Source organism: Desmodus rotundus, chromosome X, assembly GCF_022682495.2.
Source record: "Desmodus rotundus isolate HL8 chromosome X, HLdesRot8A.1, whole genome shotgun sequence".
Taxonomy (NCBI): Eukaryota; Metazoa; Chordata; class Mammalia; order Chiroptera; family Phyllostomidae; genus Desmodus; species Desmodus rotundus.
The window spans coordinates 73,062,467-73,080,849 of NC_071400.1; the positions used below are offsets into that span (position 1 = coordinate 73,062,467).

At 36.0% G+C, this 18,383-nt stretch overlaps 1 protein-coding gene and 1 pseudogene across 10 annotated transcripts in view; one reads left to right on the forward strand and one right to left on the reverse strand.

The window, feature by feature from the left end:
* USP9X (ubiquitin specific peptidase 9 X-linked) overlaps window positions 1-18,383 on the reverse strand; it is a 408,004-nt gene that overhangs the window by 39,116 nt on the left and 350,505 nt on the right. For all 10 annotated transcript variants that reach the window (XM_053917035.1, XM_053917034.1, XM_053917036.1 and 7 more), the window contains 8 exons: window positions 15,550-15,892; window positions 12,447-12,542; window positions 11,757-11,968; window positions 10,507-10,747; window positions 9,980-10,129; window positions 9,114-9,234; window positions 1,160-1,290; window positions 694-972 (listed from right to left, as the gene is read on the reverse strand). In XM_053917035.1, coding sequence (XP_053773010.1) covers window positions 694-972; window positions 1,160-1,290; window positions 9,114-9,234; window positions 9,980-10,129; window positions 10,507-10,747; window positions 11,757-11,968; window positions 12,447-12,542; window positions 15,550-15,892 — 1,573 coding nt within the window. The remainder of the gene's footprint in view (window positions 1-693; window positions 973-1,159; window positions 1,291-9,113; window positions 9,235-9,979; window positions 10,130-10,506; window positions 10,748-11,756; window positions 11,969-12,446; window positions 12,543-15,549; window positions 15,893-18,383) is intronic.
* On the forward strand, window positions 5,902-7,791 carry LOC112322388 (cytochrome b-c1 complex subunit 7 pseudogene; annotated as a pseudogene).

Consider the following 18,383-nt stretch of genomic DNA (forward strand, 5'->3'; position numbering starts at 1 on the left):
GTATCATTATCACACCTAAAATATATCTCAATTATGTGACATTATAATATCACATATCTAATCAACATGCCAATCTTCCTGATTAAAACCTAAGCCATTTCTAAAAAAGAGTATCTATATTCCTAAGCTTTTATCTTTCATCAATAACTTAGTTAAGTCATCACTTATGCATATTAACTCAAATTTTACTCAGAATTTAAGGCATAGTTAGAATTCTAATAAATAGGCATTAAATTCTGGCATGTCTTGAGAACTTTTGGTGGATCAAGGATGCCACCAAGACCAAGACAGACTCTGAGTAAGCTCAGAACTGGAAGTTAAGACTGTTAAGATGGCAACAGGTTAAATTGATTACATCTTTTTTATTACCACCTGTGTCTTTAATATATGCCAAATACCAGTTAAGAAATGATTTATATGTATACTTTGTTAGGTTTAAAATAACTAAAACTCAAACATGACTTAAGGGGCACAAAGAATTATATTCTCAAATAAGAGTATAGTCAGTGTAAAGCATTTTCACTTTTAACATGAATACAATTTAATAGAAGAAAACTCCTAAAGTAAATCATCACTGGAAAGGAACCTGAACAGTTTAACTTTGAAATTTATACTTAAGAGTTGCCGAAAAGTTAACTTTAAAAATTACCATCTCTTATCATCATTAAAAGATTTTTTAGAAGTCTGTATTACCGATGTCATAGGACTGCCGCCTTCTACACCCGGCTGAAAAGCTTCTGCCACAGCTCGAACGTGGCCATAGCCAATGGCAGTTAGCAACAGTTTGGCTATTTTAAGAGCATTGAGGTAGGCACCCCTTCGAGTTTCCATATCTGCATTTGGTAGGAAGTTATTTCTAGTTAGCATACTCAGGACAAGGGGTAGGCCGCCACTTTTCAAGAAGTGAAATTGAAAATCAGAGGAATCATCAGCCAGAGGTGCACCAGCAGGCATTAACAAGGCATAGACTACCTAGAAAAAAGGGAGAAGGACTGTATTAAAAGGTTTTTAAAAACAGAACTATTTTCCCTATTACCACTGATAAGAAATTATTTTAACCATTTCGAAGATATTTCATTAACAATGTTATGTTCTCCACATTACCTTAAAAAGGTCAAATTTAAAGAACGTGGAATAAATTCAAAAAGAAAAAACAAACCTCTGTTAGGTATAGCACTTGTGAAGCTGAAGGACCAAAGAAAAGCGAGTCAAGAGATGGACTAAGGCTGCTTTCTCCAAGTTTGGCATGATCTAAACAAATAGCTCTCAATTTTTCTATTGTTGTGCTATCTGTGAGAAGAAAAAAGAGGCAGTGTAAGATGAAACATCATTCGTGCATTCATAATATTTCACTTTTGATATTTTAAAGACATCTTTAGTATGAAATAATACTTCAGTTGAGTTATAGGTTCAAACTCCATGAGACATAACCAGATCTGGATTGATTAAAATACAAACAAACCAACAAACCAGGGCTCTGATCAGCCAACCCAAACATGAAGGAAACAGTCTATTCATTCAGAGACTTCAAATCCACATGCCCTCCCCACCCTCCAGGCATTGGAGACTGAAAAAGTGCAATACACTTCAAAAGGAAGCAGTTCTTATTGAAAATAATGAACAGGAAAAAATGACAAGCTCTTCCATTCAATTTCTCTATTGTTAGCCTACACGACACTATGCATTAACTAATTTGTTTTACTGAAAGAGACTTAGTAGTACCCTAGAAACTGAACCTTAAAAAGCAAACATTAAAAGGGGCATGGATGGGGGCAGGGATCATGCCTAATGCTTACCTCAAAGTAAGCAGAGCTTTAATTTTTTTGATCATATTAAATGATGAGTTATCTAAATCATAGTGAAGAGATAATGAAAAAGGGGGATCCCAGAATACAATTATAAGCATTAGCTACCACTGAGATTTAAGAAGTGAATGAACTTTTAGAAAGCACTTTGATAATAGAATTATTCCCAACATAAATGCCCTATGATTAAAACTTCACTTGATAAATAAAAAAAAAAAATTTTAAGTAAAAGCTCTTTTTGGAGAATAAAGATAACGGAAAATTACTATAACTTCCTTAGAGTAGGCTAATTTTTACAGGCCTAGAATCAGCCTGGAAATGTTTTCAAAGAAATCTTCAATTTGTGTTAAGTGGTTAGTTTTTCCTATTCTGAAGAGACACTGACACATAATGTAACTAAATGAAATAATTAAGTTATCCCCTGTATCATTTTTAATCGATGATTAAAAGGACATTGTTATTTTACCAGTATAATCTCTATCACCAAGTATTTAGCTTTTTCCCAAAAACATTTTTTACACTAAAAATCCCACCAGTCAAATCTTTGCAACTATTTCATCAAGAAAAAAATCCTGGGAGAACCAAGATGGCGGCGTAGGTAGACACACTGCGCCTCCTTGCACAACCAGAACTGACAGAGAATCGAACAGCAAGGGGGACTGACACCAAGGAAATAAAAAATAAACATTCATCCAGACTGGTAGGAGGGGCGGAGACGGGCACCGGGGTGGAGAGGACTCGCGTGGCTGTGGCGGGACTGAGACTGGCGGAGTGTGGGACAAATGGCGCAGGCAGTCGGAGCACTAGCAGACCCTGCGGCCCCACATTTGCACAGATAAACCCAGAGGGCCGGACTCAGAGTGGCGGAGAGCGGGGCAGGCAGAGCAGCGGGTAGCACCCTGCGGCACCACATTCGCCCACAGATAAACCTGGACAAACTGCGGGGAGCGAAGCAGACCGAGCAACCCAGGGCTCCAGCATGGGGGTGGGGGGAATAAAGCCTCAAACCTCTGATTGAAAATGCCCGTGGGCGTTGGGGTGGCAGCAGGAGAGACTCCCAGCCTCACAGGAGAGGTCATTGGAGAGACCCACAGGGGCCTAGAGTGTGCACAGGCCCACTTACTCGGGAACCAGCACCAGAGTGACCCAGTTTGATTGTGGGTATCGGAGTTAAAGATTGAAAGCCGGAGGAGAGTGAGGCGGGCGCCATTGCTCCCTCTCGGCCCCTCCCCCACTTACAGCGTCACAGCGCAGCAACCAGCATTACCCTGCCCTGGTGAACACCTAAGGCTCCACTCCTTTCAGTAACAAACGCACCAAGACAAAAAAGGCCCAAATGACAGAACACTTCAAAGCTCCAGAAAAAATACAACTAAGCGAGGAAAAGATAGCCAACCTATCGGATGCACAGTTCAAAACACTGGTTATCAAGATGCTCACAAAATTGGTTGAATTTGTTCGAAAAGTAGATGAAGAAATGAAGCCTATGCCAAGAGAAACAAAGAAAAATGTACAGGGAACCAATAGTGATGAGAAGGAAACTGGGACTCACATCAATGGTGTGGACCAGAAGGAAGAAAGAAACATCCAACCAGAAAAGAATGAAGAAACAAGAATTCGGAAAAATGAGGAGAGGCTTAGGAACCTCCCGGACACCTTGTGAAATGTTCCAACATCCGAATTATAGGGGTGCCAGAAGGAGAAGAGGAAGAACAAAAAATGGAAAACTTATTTGAACAAATAATGAAGGAGAACTTCCCTAATCTGGCAACGGAAATAGACTTCCGGGAAGTCCAGGAAGCTCAGAGAGTCCCAAAGAAGCTGGACCCAAGGAGGAACACACCAAGGCACATCATAATTACATTACCCAAGATTAAACACAAGGACCTACATCCAAGATTACTGTATCCAGCAAAGCTATCACTTAGAATGGAAGGGAAGATAAAGTGCTTCTCAGATAAGGTCAAGTTAAAGAAGCTCATCATCACCAAGCCCTTATTATATGAAATGTTAAAGGGACTTATCTAAGAAAAAGAAGATAAAAAATATGAACAGTAAGAATGACAGCAAACTCACAGTTATTAACAACCACACCTAAAACAAAAACAAAAGCAAACTAAGCAAACAACTAGAACAGGAACAGAACCACAGAAATGGAGCTCACATGGAGGGTTATCACCAGGGGAGTGGGAGGGGGAGAGTGGGGGAAAGGTACAGAGAATAAGTAGCATAGATGATAGGTGGAAAATAGACAGGGGGAGGGTAAAAATAGTGTAGGAAATGTAGAAGCCAAAGAACTTATAAGTATGACCCATGGACATGAACTATAGGGGGGGAATGTGGGAGGGAGGGGGTGGGCAGGATGGAGTGGAGTGGGAGGGGGGAATGGGACAACTGTGATAGCATAATCAATAAATATATTAAATTTAAAATAAAATAAAATAAAAGAAAAGAAAAAGAAAAAAAGAAAAAAAAATCCTATGTGCAGAAAGAACAGCAAGGTCCAAGACTTCTCATATATATCACCAAATTACTCTCTAAAAACAAACCAATTCATATGATATCTGAGGATGTCATGCCTGGCTTAAAAATATGCTGAGCTAAGGATAGAAGCAAAAGGGAATAGGGGAAAAAAGGAAAAAAGGAACAAGAGCTCTAAGAAAAGGTAGCAGTGAATTCTAAGCAAATCACTCATAACCTTGTCACCCAGATGCAGTTAAGATTATTAAAGACACCTTAAACCTAATCAATTATATGATTATAGCAACATATTATTAAAAAGTGTAGAAAACAGCCCTGGCTGGTGTGGCTCAGTGGATTAAGCGCTGGTCTGCGAACCGAAAGGCTGCCAGTTTGATTCCCAGTCAGGGCACATGCCTGGGTTGTGGGCCAGGTCCTCAGTTGGGAATGTGTGAGAGGTAACCCCACACTGATATTTCTCCCCCCCCCCAACAATCTGTAGCCCGTAAAACACACAGGTTAACAGTACAAACTTTGGAGCCCAACCTCATGCATTTGAATACTAGAACTGCCATTTAAGCTATGTCCCTGGTCAAGTAACTAAATCTTTCTGTACTGTAGTTTCCCCATCTTTAAAATACAGATGAAAATAATAGTTCCCTCGTAGGGATGTTGTGAGGTTTAAATGAGTTAACAACTGTGAAGTACTTATAACAGACTTTGGAATATTTTAAGATATTGGTTAGTCTGAATTCCTGGGGAAAAAGCAGCTCTGGCTGAAGACGTAAAGCAGTATACACTTTAACTACATAGCATCAAGCAAGAGTCTGTTTTCCTGATGCATGTAAGGAAAGGTCACAGAAACTCTTGAGTACAGTCTAGATTACAAGAGATTAAATTACCTACAGAGAAGAGTGTAGAAATTCTAAGTTAAGCAGCAAATCATAATGAAGGTACTTGACTTCAGCTAAAGATTCAGAATGAACAGAGTTTGTAAAGGCAATGACTAGAAAAAAAGCTACTAATTCCATCTTGGTTTTCCTCCCTTTAAAAATACACTCACATGTGCACAAACACTAAATGATTACCTAATGTTTCACAGCTAGAAGTAATTTGTAAGAACTTCCTTTTCTTAAGAGCCCCTGCTTCCTTTCTTAAAGTTTGAGTTGTGTATGTGTGTAGCAACCACAGTGACAGAGTAAGTTAACATTCATTAAATACTGATTAAATACCAGTCACTAGACTAGGGATTTTCCATGTATCAAATAGTTATTATTAGCCCAGTTTTACAGATCAGGATTTGAAATCAAGTCCATTTGAGTCCACAGTCTCTAATTTAACTACTGTAATATAATTATTACTGGCCTTTTCAAAGTTGGCTATTTCAAATCTAGGCATTAGACTTTGATTATATAAAATATGAAAAAAAGCACCCTCAAGTTTTCCACTTGGAGCTGCCTGGCAAGAGCTCATTGTTGCCATCTGGTGGCATTATGCTCAAAACACAAGATCAGGGATTCTGGAGTCTTGGGTCAAAGTGGCAAACAGGCCTGCTACTCTTGCAGTATCAAGTTGGTGGCTACAGGGTATTCAAAAATGGTATTACACTGCTACATGATTCTATAAACTGGAGTTAATGTGAGACCATACAATACACCTGGGTGACAATGTAAAAGAAGCCATAAGAAGGCTTCCTGAGAACCTGAATAATGACAGGGTGTTTCACATTAAGAGAGCACTGGACCTGTCCATGAAACAAATCTTAACTAGCACAAAAATATGAGGATAATTTCTACCTTGAACCATATCTGAAAGAGGTTATTTCACGGGGGAAAAAAAAAAGAAAGAGAAGAATGGGCAAAGAAATAACCATGCAATCAAAATCTGTGGATGTATCTGCTCTCAGTATTTTAATGATGTTGGTTAAAATGGAAACGTACAATGTAGAACCATCTGGGTTGCAAATATATTACTTTAAATAAATATCTATTATAACTTAAAGATCAGGGATTCTGAGGAGTGTTTGAAAAAGTTGTGAAGGTTGAATTTGCACACATAAAGCAACAACTGTTAATACTTAGTAAATAATACAAATTCTAAACAATAGAACAGAAGGGTTAAGGAATGATTAAGGCATGGAGAGAAGGTTGTTAAGAATCTAATTAATATTTGTATTGATTATGAATGGTCCTATAGGAATCAGGAAACAAAATGAAAAAGGTCAACATGGTGTTTACTTTAGAAAAAGGAGATAATGGAAGCACAAGACAGTTTAAAAAATTATCTGGGCCCTGACTGGTGCAGCTCAGTGGATTGAGCATGGGCTGCAAACCAAAGGGTCGCCTGTTCAATTCCCAGTCAGGGAACATGCCTGGGTTGCAGGCCAGGTCCCCAATGGGGGCCACATAAGAGGCAACCACACATTGATGTTTCTCTCCCTCTCATTCCCCCTCCCTTCCCCCTCTCTAAAAATAAATAAATAAAATCTTAAAAAAAAATATCTGGGCCAATCCTTGAACTGTGTTTCAGCAATGTATCTACAAACCCACTAAAAAGTGAGTAAATATAAAATATATAAACAGGACATACAAATAGGAGATGAAGAAAAGGGAGGGGAAGGAGTTGCTACAAAGTCAGCACCCCACAGATTCCTAAAAGATCTAAAATTGGCAAAGTAAAAGTGCCAAGGTGATGAAAGTCAGAGACAGAATGAGGAACTATTCAAGAAGAAAACAAAGAGATGTCAACTATCATATTTTGTCACGTATAATGCACACACACAGTTTAGTACTAATTCCCATGTATAATTCGCACTGTATGTGGGAATTAGCACTATCATCCATGTATAATGTGCATCCTTATTTTTCCCTCAAAAAATGTGGATAAAAAACTGCACATCATACAGGGCAAAAGAGAGTAAACGTGATGTAAGATTTTGTATTGGATTTTTTTGTTCTAAAACATTATTATAGAACTTTGGGGACTGCTGATTAGAAAATAGGTAACGAATCAGTGTTAATGTTCTAGTTTAGATGGTTGTATTTTAGTTATATAAATATCCTTGTTTGCTGGGAATATAGAATAAAGTATTTAAGGGTAATGGCACATTAGACCAGCAAATTCCTCTCAAATGGTTCCCCCAAAAGTTCTGGAATTATACCTCTAACTTTTCTGTAATGTAAATGTTGCAATTAAAATTTTTTTTTTCTGAGTTGTACAGGATTGAATGATCTACCAAACTCGCTTTTGTCCCACAAGATCTGTTTATTTTGCAAAGCATTACATTTTAAAGGAAAACAGGTATTAGAGCAGAAACACTGAAATATGTTAATGAAAAACAAAATCTTCTGGAAAAGGATCACTAAGCTGGAAAAAGTTAAGAAAATGACCTCAAAGCTAGAATTAAATTAATGAAAGGAGAAAAGAAAATCAGATTTACTAGATTCAACACCATAGTCACAAAGATTTCAAAGACACACAAAAAGCATAATGCAGAGAAAAGCATAAATCAGAGAAAAAAAAAATTAGCAAAAAAAGAATACAAATCTCCTACAAATTAGGAATCTCCAAGCCACTGAGTGTCCACCACAAAACAGACCAAGGCACCTCATCACAAAATTTTCAAACTCCCCTCTCCTCACTGTGAGGAGAGGGGATTACAGGAACTACTATAAAGGACACATGGACAAAATCAAGGGGGAGGGTGGAGGTGGGGGAGGGAGGCGAGTTCAGCTGGGGTGGGGTGGAGGGATGGGGGGATAAGGCACACAACTGTAATTGAATAACAATAAAAATTAAAAAAAAATTCAAACTCCATGATAAAACTAAAAGATCACATGCAAAGGAACAGAACTGAGAAGAGCTTTCTTGTTCAGATGAGCAACATTGCCAGCTACACAGTACATTTTCAACCTAGAATTCTATATCCAAACTACTAATCAAATTTGTCTGAATGCAGCTACTAATTAGCTGCATTCAGACAAATCATGTCTCAAAAACAAAAAACAAAACCACCTTCCACATACACTTGCCAAGACATGTGCAGGAGGGGATGCTTCAAAAGAATGAGAGAGCACCTCAAGAAAGGCTTAAGACATAGAAGAGAGCAAATAGGAATCCACCATAAGAAAGCTGAAGAAAGTAGTCCCAAAAAGATAGGAAACAATCAGATGACAGAAAGTGAGTTCTAGGACAATAGTGCAGCCAACAGATTATATAATGCATATAATAATGGAAAATTATTTTGAGGTTATTAGACAGTATGTGGGAAGTAGCAATAGATTACCTGAAATTGACAAAGAAAGCAATTTAAAAAATAATTATTTACAGACATATATACAAAAATAAAAGCTACACATTTAAAGTGGTTGTTTTTAAGGAATAAAAAAGGAACAATGCTACAGATAACACATGACCCAAAACACAGTCCAGGGGTCTAAAAGATGTTTTGTGTAAAGTGCCAGATAGTAAATATTTAAGACACTGCAGGCCACATGGTCTCTGTCACAACCACTGAACTCCACTGTGTTAAGACAAAAGCAGCCACAGACAGTATGGAAATGAATGAGCATGGCTGTACACCAATGAAACTGTTCACCAAAATTTAAATTTCATATAATTTAATAAGTCACAAAATATTATCCTTCGATTACTTCTTTAGCTATTCAAAAATGTAAAAATCACTCACAGCTCTTAGTCTTTGCAAAATCAGGCTGTGAATTGGCCAACTCCTGTTTTAGCCTATACCATAAGGCATGTTCCATGTAGGAACAGAATTTACTAATATATACTGTTATTGTCCATTATGTACTTTATCAATATCAATAGTTTTTAAAAGAAAATTCTTACCTGGTGGCATAAGTTTCATAAGTACCCTTGCTCCATCTCTAAGAGGTGGCATATTTAGGTTGCTACCTAAGTCTGCAACTTGCCAGAGGAAAGAGATGTATCTGGGATGCAGTGACATTATCTAGAATACAAAATACACAAAATATTTACCTGTAAATTATACCTCCCCCAAAGATCCCCAAATAAATTTGTCAATAACCACACTTTTGCTTATGGCATGTCTATTCTTTAAATAGTCTGCCTTCCCCATCTTCCCACCTTTACAAATCCTTCATGATGCAGATGGAATATATTATCCAAGCCACCTCCAGTAATTTGTATGACAGCTCTTTTACTATTTTGTTAAGCTATTTCTCTCACGCATGCAAGTTAGACTCTGTACAAATAAAAGGTTGTCATGCCCAGTCATAGTGGCTGGTATTGTAGCCATTGAAATTGTTGTGGGGAGAGATAGACTAAGGGAGGGGGGAGTCACTGTTTCTTTAGATACAAGTTACGTTACGACGATCTCTGAGAAATAGTGCGGGTATTTTCCTATAGAAACAGTTTTGAAGAAAGGATTCACTATTATGGTATGAATATATAATATAGTGGTAATAGTTATAATTAAGCTGTATTAATGGAATAACTATAAAAACATAACAATACTATATCTATAAGGTAAATGTTTTAAATTTCAACCAGTTACAATCACCTTTCAGAGGGATCCATTGTAAAGTTGATGGTTAATTATATAGTTGTTTGATATTCTGCCACATTAAATTATAAGTTTCTCAAGGGGAAAAAAACCTATTCAATATACTTTTTTATTCTCAAAGAACCTAGCACAATGCCTTCCATACAGTAACTGAAAACTATCTACTCACCACCCCAGGCAAACAGCTTTCCACTTCCGGATTGGGACCATCACTGTAATGATTACCATGGTTTCCAGGAGATCCAGTTGAGGAATCAGAAGAGCTATCGGGACTTGAAGGCATATTGGAACTTATTTGTGTAAGTTTGGCTGTAATTAGCTGAAAATGATATATTGTGTTAGCATCAAAGACAAGGAAAAATACACAAAACAAGTTAGTGACATACTAACAAAAACAAAAACCTACACTCTATACTTTTAGAAATATAATTTATAAGTATTATCTAAAATAACCACTTAGGGGAGGTAAAAAAAAAAAACAAAAAACCCCACTTAATTAGTTTTGCTTTTAGAAATCCTTTCCTCCTCTACTTTATTGTAGGTAACATTGATGCCTGCCTTATTTAGTGTTACAATCTTAACACCTAATACAGAGCTTCACACAAGATGGATGCTTAATTAACATTTACAGAACAAAATGTTGAGTAATGAAATGAAAAACAGCCTCAGGTTTGATTTTCTTGAAAAGATACTTACCGATTTATCTTTTAAGTTTAACTGTCCAATCAACTTTCTATCATCTGCAGGATCTATCAGTTCACCTCCCACAAAGAGCTCAATTTTTGTATGGGCTACATTGGCTTTAATACGATTGAGAATGCATCGTCGTACTGAACCGATTGTGTCATTTGTATGAGACCATACATCCAAGTCATCAACCTGTCTGCCCTGGTTTGGAAATCGAACTATGAAAGAGAGGTGTTTACCACGGAAAGCTCTGAGGGAACAAAAAAGAAAAGATCACATTCAGCACACTTTCAAATTGTCTTGCAAAGAAAATAAAGCTGAAAATCTAATATTGAATATTTTCTTATTAAGTAAGATAAAGTTAAGGCTACTTATTTCTAGGGTCTTGAAAATAAAAATTTACTGCTCCTTTTAACTACAAATATTATTAAGTAATCTTCAAAACACAACATATTCCATTGTTGTTATTTTTGTACCTATGGGTGCAGAAAATAAGGTGTCTAGTTTATAAGAAATTAACACACAAAGACATGAGTAACGCTTCACTTATTTTTATGCTATAAAGCCCACCTCACTAGGACTTTTTAAATGAAAGATAAATTTTATCTGGAGAGTAAACAAAGTTGTTAAAATGTACATTTTTTCTGAAAAATTCTTAATGTCAAAATTCACCCCTGAAAATAATATCTATGTTGGTTTAAGTATTATTGCAGATAAGATACAAAAAATAAAAATATTTAAGGAGCAATTTTAAGTAATTTCATGGGGAACAAAGATCTTACAAAGAGAAATCTTTTAAATTAAATATTGATGACACCATTCTATAAACATCTCTAAATTGTAAATAACTATTTGAATTACTAAATGGTGAGACCTTACAAGAACTGTTAGCAAAACATTTGAAAATATTTCTTGCTATTCTAGCTATCTATTAAAGGAGTTTTTAAAAGTTATTTCCAATTACTTTCCAATTCTACTATGCTATTATTTTTAACAGTGTACACAAATGTCACCAAAACACTTTAACCGCACAACATCCCTGGCAATACTTACCAGGCAGTAAGTTAATGGCAAAAATAATTAAGTAATTAAAAGAGAAAACGACTTAATGAGTGAGAATGCTCTACCAAAAAAACCTAAAATAAATTTCCTTACTTCTCCTCACTCTTTTTTTCCTGTGTATCACTTTAAAAAATTAGAAGGCTAGGAAAACATCAAATAATTAAGAAATAGCACTAGTAGCTCAGTTATTCACAAACCTTGACATAGGCAGAATTGTTCTTTCCTCATGATAATCGCTGTCACATTCATTTATATACTCCCTCAACACAGTTAATACTCGAACCATTCGTACAGCTTCCTGTCTTGCACAATTAACACTGTCTTTGTCGCCATCCAAAACACATAATGTGTCATAGGACGCTTTCAAACGATCAAAGCAAGACTGAATGAAGTCTTCGTGGATTACCACCTACAAACAATGGGCCAAATAACAGTTGATATTCCTCTGAAATATAAGAACTTAATGTATATATAAAACATTACTCCAATTAAAGATAGCAACACCTAATTTAAAGGTAGCCCTCAATTAACCATATATTTAATCAGCGTCTATAATAAAAATAAACTATGATAATAAAATTAACTATGTTTTGTCAAAGAAAGCTAGAGTTCCCTAAGTATAAACTAGATATTCAAAGGAAATTTAGTCAAAATCTCTTGCCATAATTATACTCAAAATAATCACTTCAAGATCATTACTATGACAAGATTCATTTAGAAAGCATTTTGTACAAGAGAAATAAGAACTAAAATTTTAGGTTTATTTTTAATGAGTTAACACAAAAAGTTCCTAGTTAATTCTGAATTAAAGAAATATTCTTTACAGCAAGAGAGTTCTTCAAACTGAATTCTAATTTATGTAAATTTTAATGCATGTCAATCCTCACCTGATTGACCTGTAGCCTGGGACCAAGGTTCGTGTATATCTCTTTAAGGAGATCTATAGCTCTGCTGGCAATATCATCATTACTCTGAATCACGACCTAGGTTCAAAAAGATTCAAGCATAAATACCTTCCAAGAAGTATCTTAGTTGGACATTTCAACTCAAACCATACACCTACCCTGTTATTTTTAATACAGTATTCAATAATTTCAGGATACATCGACACTGATTAGCAAGAAAACCAAGGAGAACAGAAAACAGGCCAAAATAAAGAATAATAAATGCAAAACCCAAGTCTTGAATGAAGAAATCTGTTTAAGGGAAGACACATTTTACTAAGGACATAATATGCTTTGATCACTATTATTATCATTATTTTTAATTGACATAATATTCTATTAGTTTCAGGTGTATGTTATAGTGAGTGGTATTTATATACATGACAATGACCCCCATAAGTCTAGTTACCATCTGCCACCAAAGTCATTACAATACTGACTATATTCCCTATGCTGTACATTAAATTCCCATGACTTCTTTATAACTGGAAGTTTGTAGCTCTTAACCCCCCTTCCCTATTCCACCCCCCCCATAACCAACAGTTTGTTTCCTGTATCTATGAGTGTTTCAAATATTATTTAACACTGCAATCTAACACCTTGGTCATCAAGTTGTAAGACATTATTAAAGGAGGAATTCAAATTAGTTAAAAGGCAATAAAAGATGACATGAAATACTTTAGCATAAAGGGCTACCCACCTAATTTCTATAGATCTTTATCACTCATTTAATTTTATCAGTGGTATTCAAACTATATGCAGAACTCTAGGACTTTAAGGGAGTGTTTTACGGCTGACCCCTATAACAGGCTTAGAGAGACAGAAAGGGAAGAAGCACAAGGAGAGACTGCAAAGAAAAAGTAAACAGGCCTCCCTAACTTCAAGTAGTTTTATATTTTGAAGCATTGTGTAAATTTTGATTTTTAAAATCAAAATTTCTGCTGTTTAAAAATGTTGAAAACAGTCCTGGCTGGTGTGGCTCAGTGCACTGAGTGCTGGCCTGCAAACCTAAGGGATGCTGGTTTGGTTTCCAGTCTAGGGCACATGCCTGGGTTGCAGGCCAGGTCCCAGGTTGGGGGGCTGTGTGAGAGGCAACTACACATTGATGTTTCTCTCCCTCTCTTTCTCCCTCCCTTCCCCTCTCTAAAACAAAACAAAACAAAACAGAAAACGTAGAAAACTTATTTATGTCAACTGAAATAGAACATTAAAAAATATTATTTACAATTGTTGAAAATTCCTTACTTAATAAATAAGTCTGAACAATCAAATACCACAGAGTAAAGATCTTAGGCTATCTACGGTTAGCAGAAAAATATTTTATAATACACACACACACACACACACACTGCTGCAAACAGGTGAGACTTTTAGAGAGAGAAATAATAAATTAACACCACGTTGTGACAACATGGATAAACCTTGACAGGATTATGCTAAGTGAAATAAGTCAGAGAAAGACAAATACCATGTGATCTCACTTATATGTAGAATCTAAAGCAAACGAACCAAAACAAACAAAAAAACCAAATTAAAAACTGAAGTCATTGACACAGAGGATTGATTGGTGCATGCCAGTGGTGAGGAGTGGATAAAATGGGTGAAGGTGGTCAACAAGTACAAACTTACAGTTATAAAATAAATAAATCCTGGAGATATAATGTAGAGCAAAGTAACAATAGTTACTAGTAGTATATTGCATATTTATAAGTTGCTAACAGTAAATTTTAAAGAGTTCTCATCACAAGAAAAAAAATGTAACTACAAATGGTAATGAATGTTAAACAGACGTACTATGGTGATCATTTTGCGATACATGTAGAATCATGTTGAAAACCGGAAATGTTTTCAAATTACATCTATGAAAAATACCTATACAAAGTCTGTCTGGAAAAAGCCCAGCCATTGTTAATACAACGAGATTGGTTTACATGACACTGATGTCACCTGGCAGCCAAGGAATGTGGACTGGAACACACGTGGGTGAACAGTGACTTCATTGTACTAGTCAGTGGGGGTAGTAGATACTATTGAGTGAACATGTGTACTGTGTGGCCACTGCATTCAAAATGACCGAGCGAGTACAGCAATGATTCTGCATCAAATGTTGGGTTAAGCCTGAACATTCCTTCATGGAAACTATCCAGATTATTCAGAAGGCCGCAGCTCTGGGCAACCGGTGATTGGCAGCTTCATCATGACAACATGCCTGATCATGCATCATGTCTCATGCAGAGTTTTTTTTTTTTTGAGAAATATCAAATCATCTGGGTGACTCTACCCCACTACAGCCCAGACTTGGTGCCCTGAAAACTCCTGACTTTTCCCAAAACTAAAATGACCTTTTAAGAGATTTCAGACCACAGATGAGATTCGGGAAAATGTGACAGGGCAGCCAATGGCTATTGGCTGTGTGAGGTCCCAAGGTGCCCTACTTCGAAGAGGACTGAGGCGTCACTGTTCTATGTACAATGTTTCTTGTATCCTCTTCAATAAATGCCTCTATTTTTCATATTACTTGGCTGGATACTTTCTGGACAGACCTCGTATATTGAAGACTTAAAAGGCAGAAAGATTAACCTTAAATAGACGACGATGTTTTACTCCCTCACCTATTTAAAAGATTACAAGTTATTACATTCATAATCCCTTCTAAAGTGTTCTCTTCTGTCCTCTAGTTATTTTAGCACTAAATGTATAATAACCTAAAATTAACATTGAAGAATGATCTACAACTGAAAAATAACTTTCATGGGGTGAATGAAAGATTTGTTTGGTTAGTGCACTTCTATACACATATGGATTCCAAGCCAAGACAAAAAGAAACATCAGTGGCAGGAGTGGGAAGGGAAGGGAAAGAGAGAAGAAAGAACCCAATTGACAAATAACATAGTTATTAATAAGATAAAGGTGAACTGTCACTACCTCCCAGAACAAGCATCAGAGAATTATACATACATAAAATTTATATGCAAAACTGTGATTCCTTACCTATTTGAAAAACTACATTACATACAACGTTTATAAGTTCCTACTTTTCACTTACCCTCCATAGGTAGTCTAATCCTATTAATTCCAAATCATCCATCATATACGCTCTCCTCTTTGCTACTAGTTTTCCTTCTCGACAATTCACAGCTTTGAAGAATCGCTCAAAACATTTCATCCCATTTTCAGTTAACAGGGAAGGATCAAGCTGAAGCACATTGCTTTCAAAGAAGTCCTTATTAATATCAGGATCCAAGTCTGGTTCATCCCCCATCAACTTGGAATACCACTTAAAACAGGCTTCACGATCACAAAGATAAACTGCATTCTCTGCTAAGCATTTCCATATTTGTTTTGCCTGAGGAGCACATAGCCACAGTTGGCCATCCTTCAACAAAAATCTTGGAAAAACATTAAAAAATTAGTAATTAGATCTACATAATTTTTATCCTCAAATGCAATCTTATCTGTATACATAAGAAATCATCCATTTATCACAACTATATTTTAACTACAGGTAAAAAGATGTCAGTTCCTATTGCATCATAAATGAACTTATTTCTCAACTTTTATCTGGTACTAAAAAATACTATTTATTCACTCATTTAACAAGCACTTATTGGGCACTTACAATGTGCCAGGAATTCTTCTAGGTGATTGGACCTAAAATGAATAAAATATTTGCTCCCTGAACTTTAAACAGTTTAGTATGTTTAGCAGTTGAGTTCTAGCATTTTGCTTATATGGCATCAATGGTAAATGAGGTATTCTACTAAATGACTTTCAGAGGTAACCAACTCAATGACATTTAAGAGAATTAACATTGCTGAAATGTTAATACTTTCTGTTGATCTATGCTCATCACTCAGTACCTGGCCATATTAAACAGAATAACCTACATATGATTTCAACTTTGTATGTCAATATTCAACAGGATGCTTACCAATTATTCACTAGTGTTCTTTATGGTCATTTTTACTGTTTTTGAGGGTTTGTTTGGTCATTTAAACACGACAATAATGGAGGTGAATTCTGTTACAACTAAGTAAGTCTCTTTGATTAGCTTTTTATTTCTTTTTATTTGTTTTAGCATTCACCCACTAACTCTGCTTACCTTATCTTTGAATGACAGAAAGGTTACACTTCATTTCATTTCAGGAAATATAATGGTGGCTCCACGACCAGTTATAAAGTCAGGTAGAGTATTTTATGTCAGTAGGTTCCCTCTCCTTTTCAAAACATTTTAGGGAAGTCAATTCTAGGGTTTTTGGTATTTCCCTAACATTTCTGATCTTAAAGAGGGCTTTTAGCACCCAGTCCTTCCTAATCCTGCTACCTCTAATTTATATATACAAAACTGAGGTCAAATGTGGTAAAATGCAGTTGTTTTCCAAGTTTTTTTATTTTATTTTATTTTATTTTTAAAGACAACAGCAGAAAATGTGTTCCAAGTAAAATTCCATTTGGAAGTCCCATGTATAAAATGAAAGCAGAGCTGTTCCAGCTGCTGGGAGGATGAAGAAAGAAATGGGGATAAAACATCCACTGGTGGTTCAGGAATCTTGGAGTAAGCTCCTCAGAAGCTCTAAGGCTCCAACGTAGGTTTGAAAAATCATGGGTCTAATAGAAAGAGCAGACTTTGAAGTCATAACTAGCTGAATGTGCAAGGCCATTAAAACAAGCTAGTTTAAGCTTTGTGAATTTTGGTTTCTTAGGGAGAATACCTCATGGCATTGCTACAAGGATTTAATGTAAAGTGTTTAAAATGAGCCGAATATACAGTAGGTAAACTTAGGTTTCTTTCTCTTCAGTGAATTGCTATAGGTCATGGAGATAGGTTATTAATAAAGCAGGGACTAGAATAGATCTTCCGATTCGAAACTTTAATGTAACAAAAGAGCTCATAACCACTTTTCTGATCTAGGAAATCAAGGGATAGAACACACACCAATAAAAAAAAAATGGCTCACTAAGGCAGGGAGTCTCAATCTGGGGAGGCAGGTCTTTCTATCCAAATGGTTCAAAAACACACTTCATTTTAAACAAATGCCAAATTTCTTAAAACCTGAAGGCTTGAGTTTTTCCTCAAGTTAAAAATCTTTATATAACTAATTATATAAGTGTTTCCCAGTATAAGCAAGCACATAGTTCAATAAACATAATTGATACAGCCCAGGGGAAAATTGCCCAGTGTATCAAAATAATAAATGCAATAGATTTTTTTGAAGCAGTGATAACCTTGGCATTTCCCTTAGCACACTTAGGATCTGGGTATATATTTTTTTGTTCTATGATGTGGTTGCAAATTCACAAAAATCCATCATCGAAAATTTCAAATCTGTAAGTCAGGTCACTAAAAACTAAGCTCAGTAAATAAATTCAGTCTTGTACTATTATTTAGTTTTGGCTTAAGGAAATTAACCTGTTTCCTTCAACCCCACCAGAATAATGTTATTAACACACGGCATTGAACTGCCTTTGTCAGCCACTGCTAGGATAAACAAGGGACCAGAGGACTCAAAACCATTTTTGGGGGCACTGGACCAGCAGCCTTTTGTCTCCATTTCCTTAGTGTCTGTATAGTTCTCTAGCTGATTGTGTCAAAATATGGCAACTTGTTCTTTAAAAATAACCTTTTTTCCAGCATAAACAAGTATAAAGAACAGAATTCTATACAAAAGTTTACATGTTCTCTTTAAATACCGCAAAGAAGTTAAAACTCAAACGATTAATTCTAAATTTCTAATACATGAACACATAGGGAAATATTCTTTGACTTTCAGATAATGATTTCCATGGGGGAGGGGTGAGGAACGTGGCAAGGGGAAATGGCCACCTAAAAAAGACCTAAGCTATACAGCATTATTAAGTTGGCATTCTTTATCTGTGTCT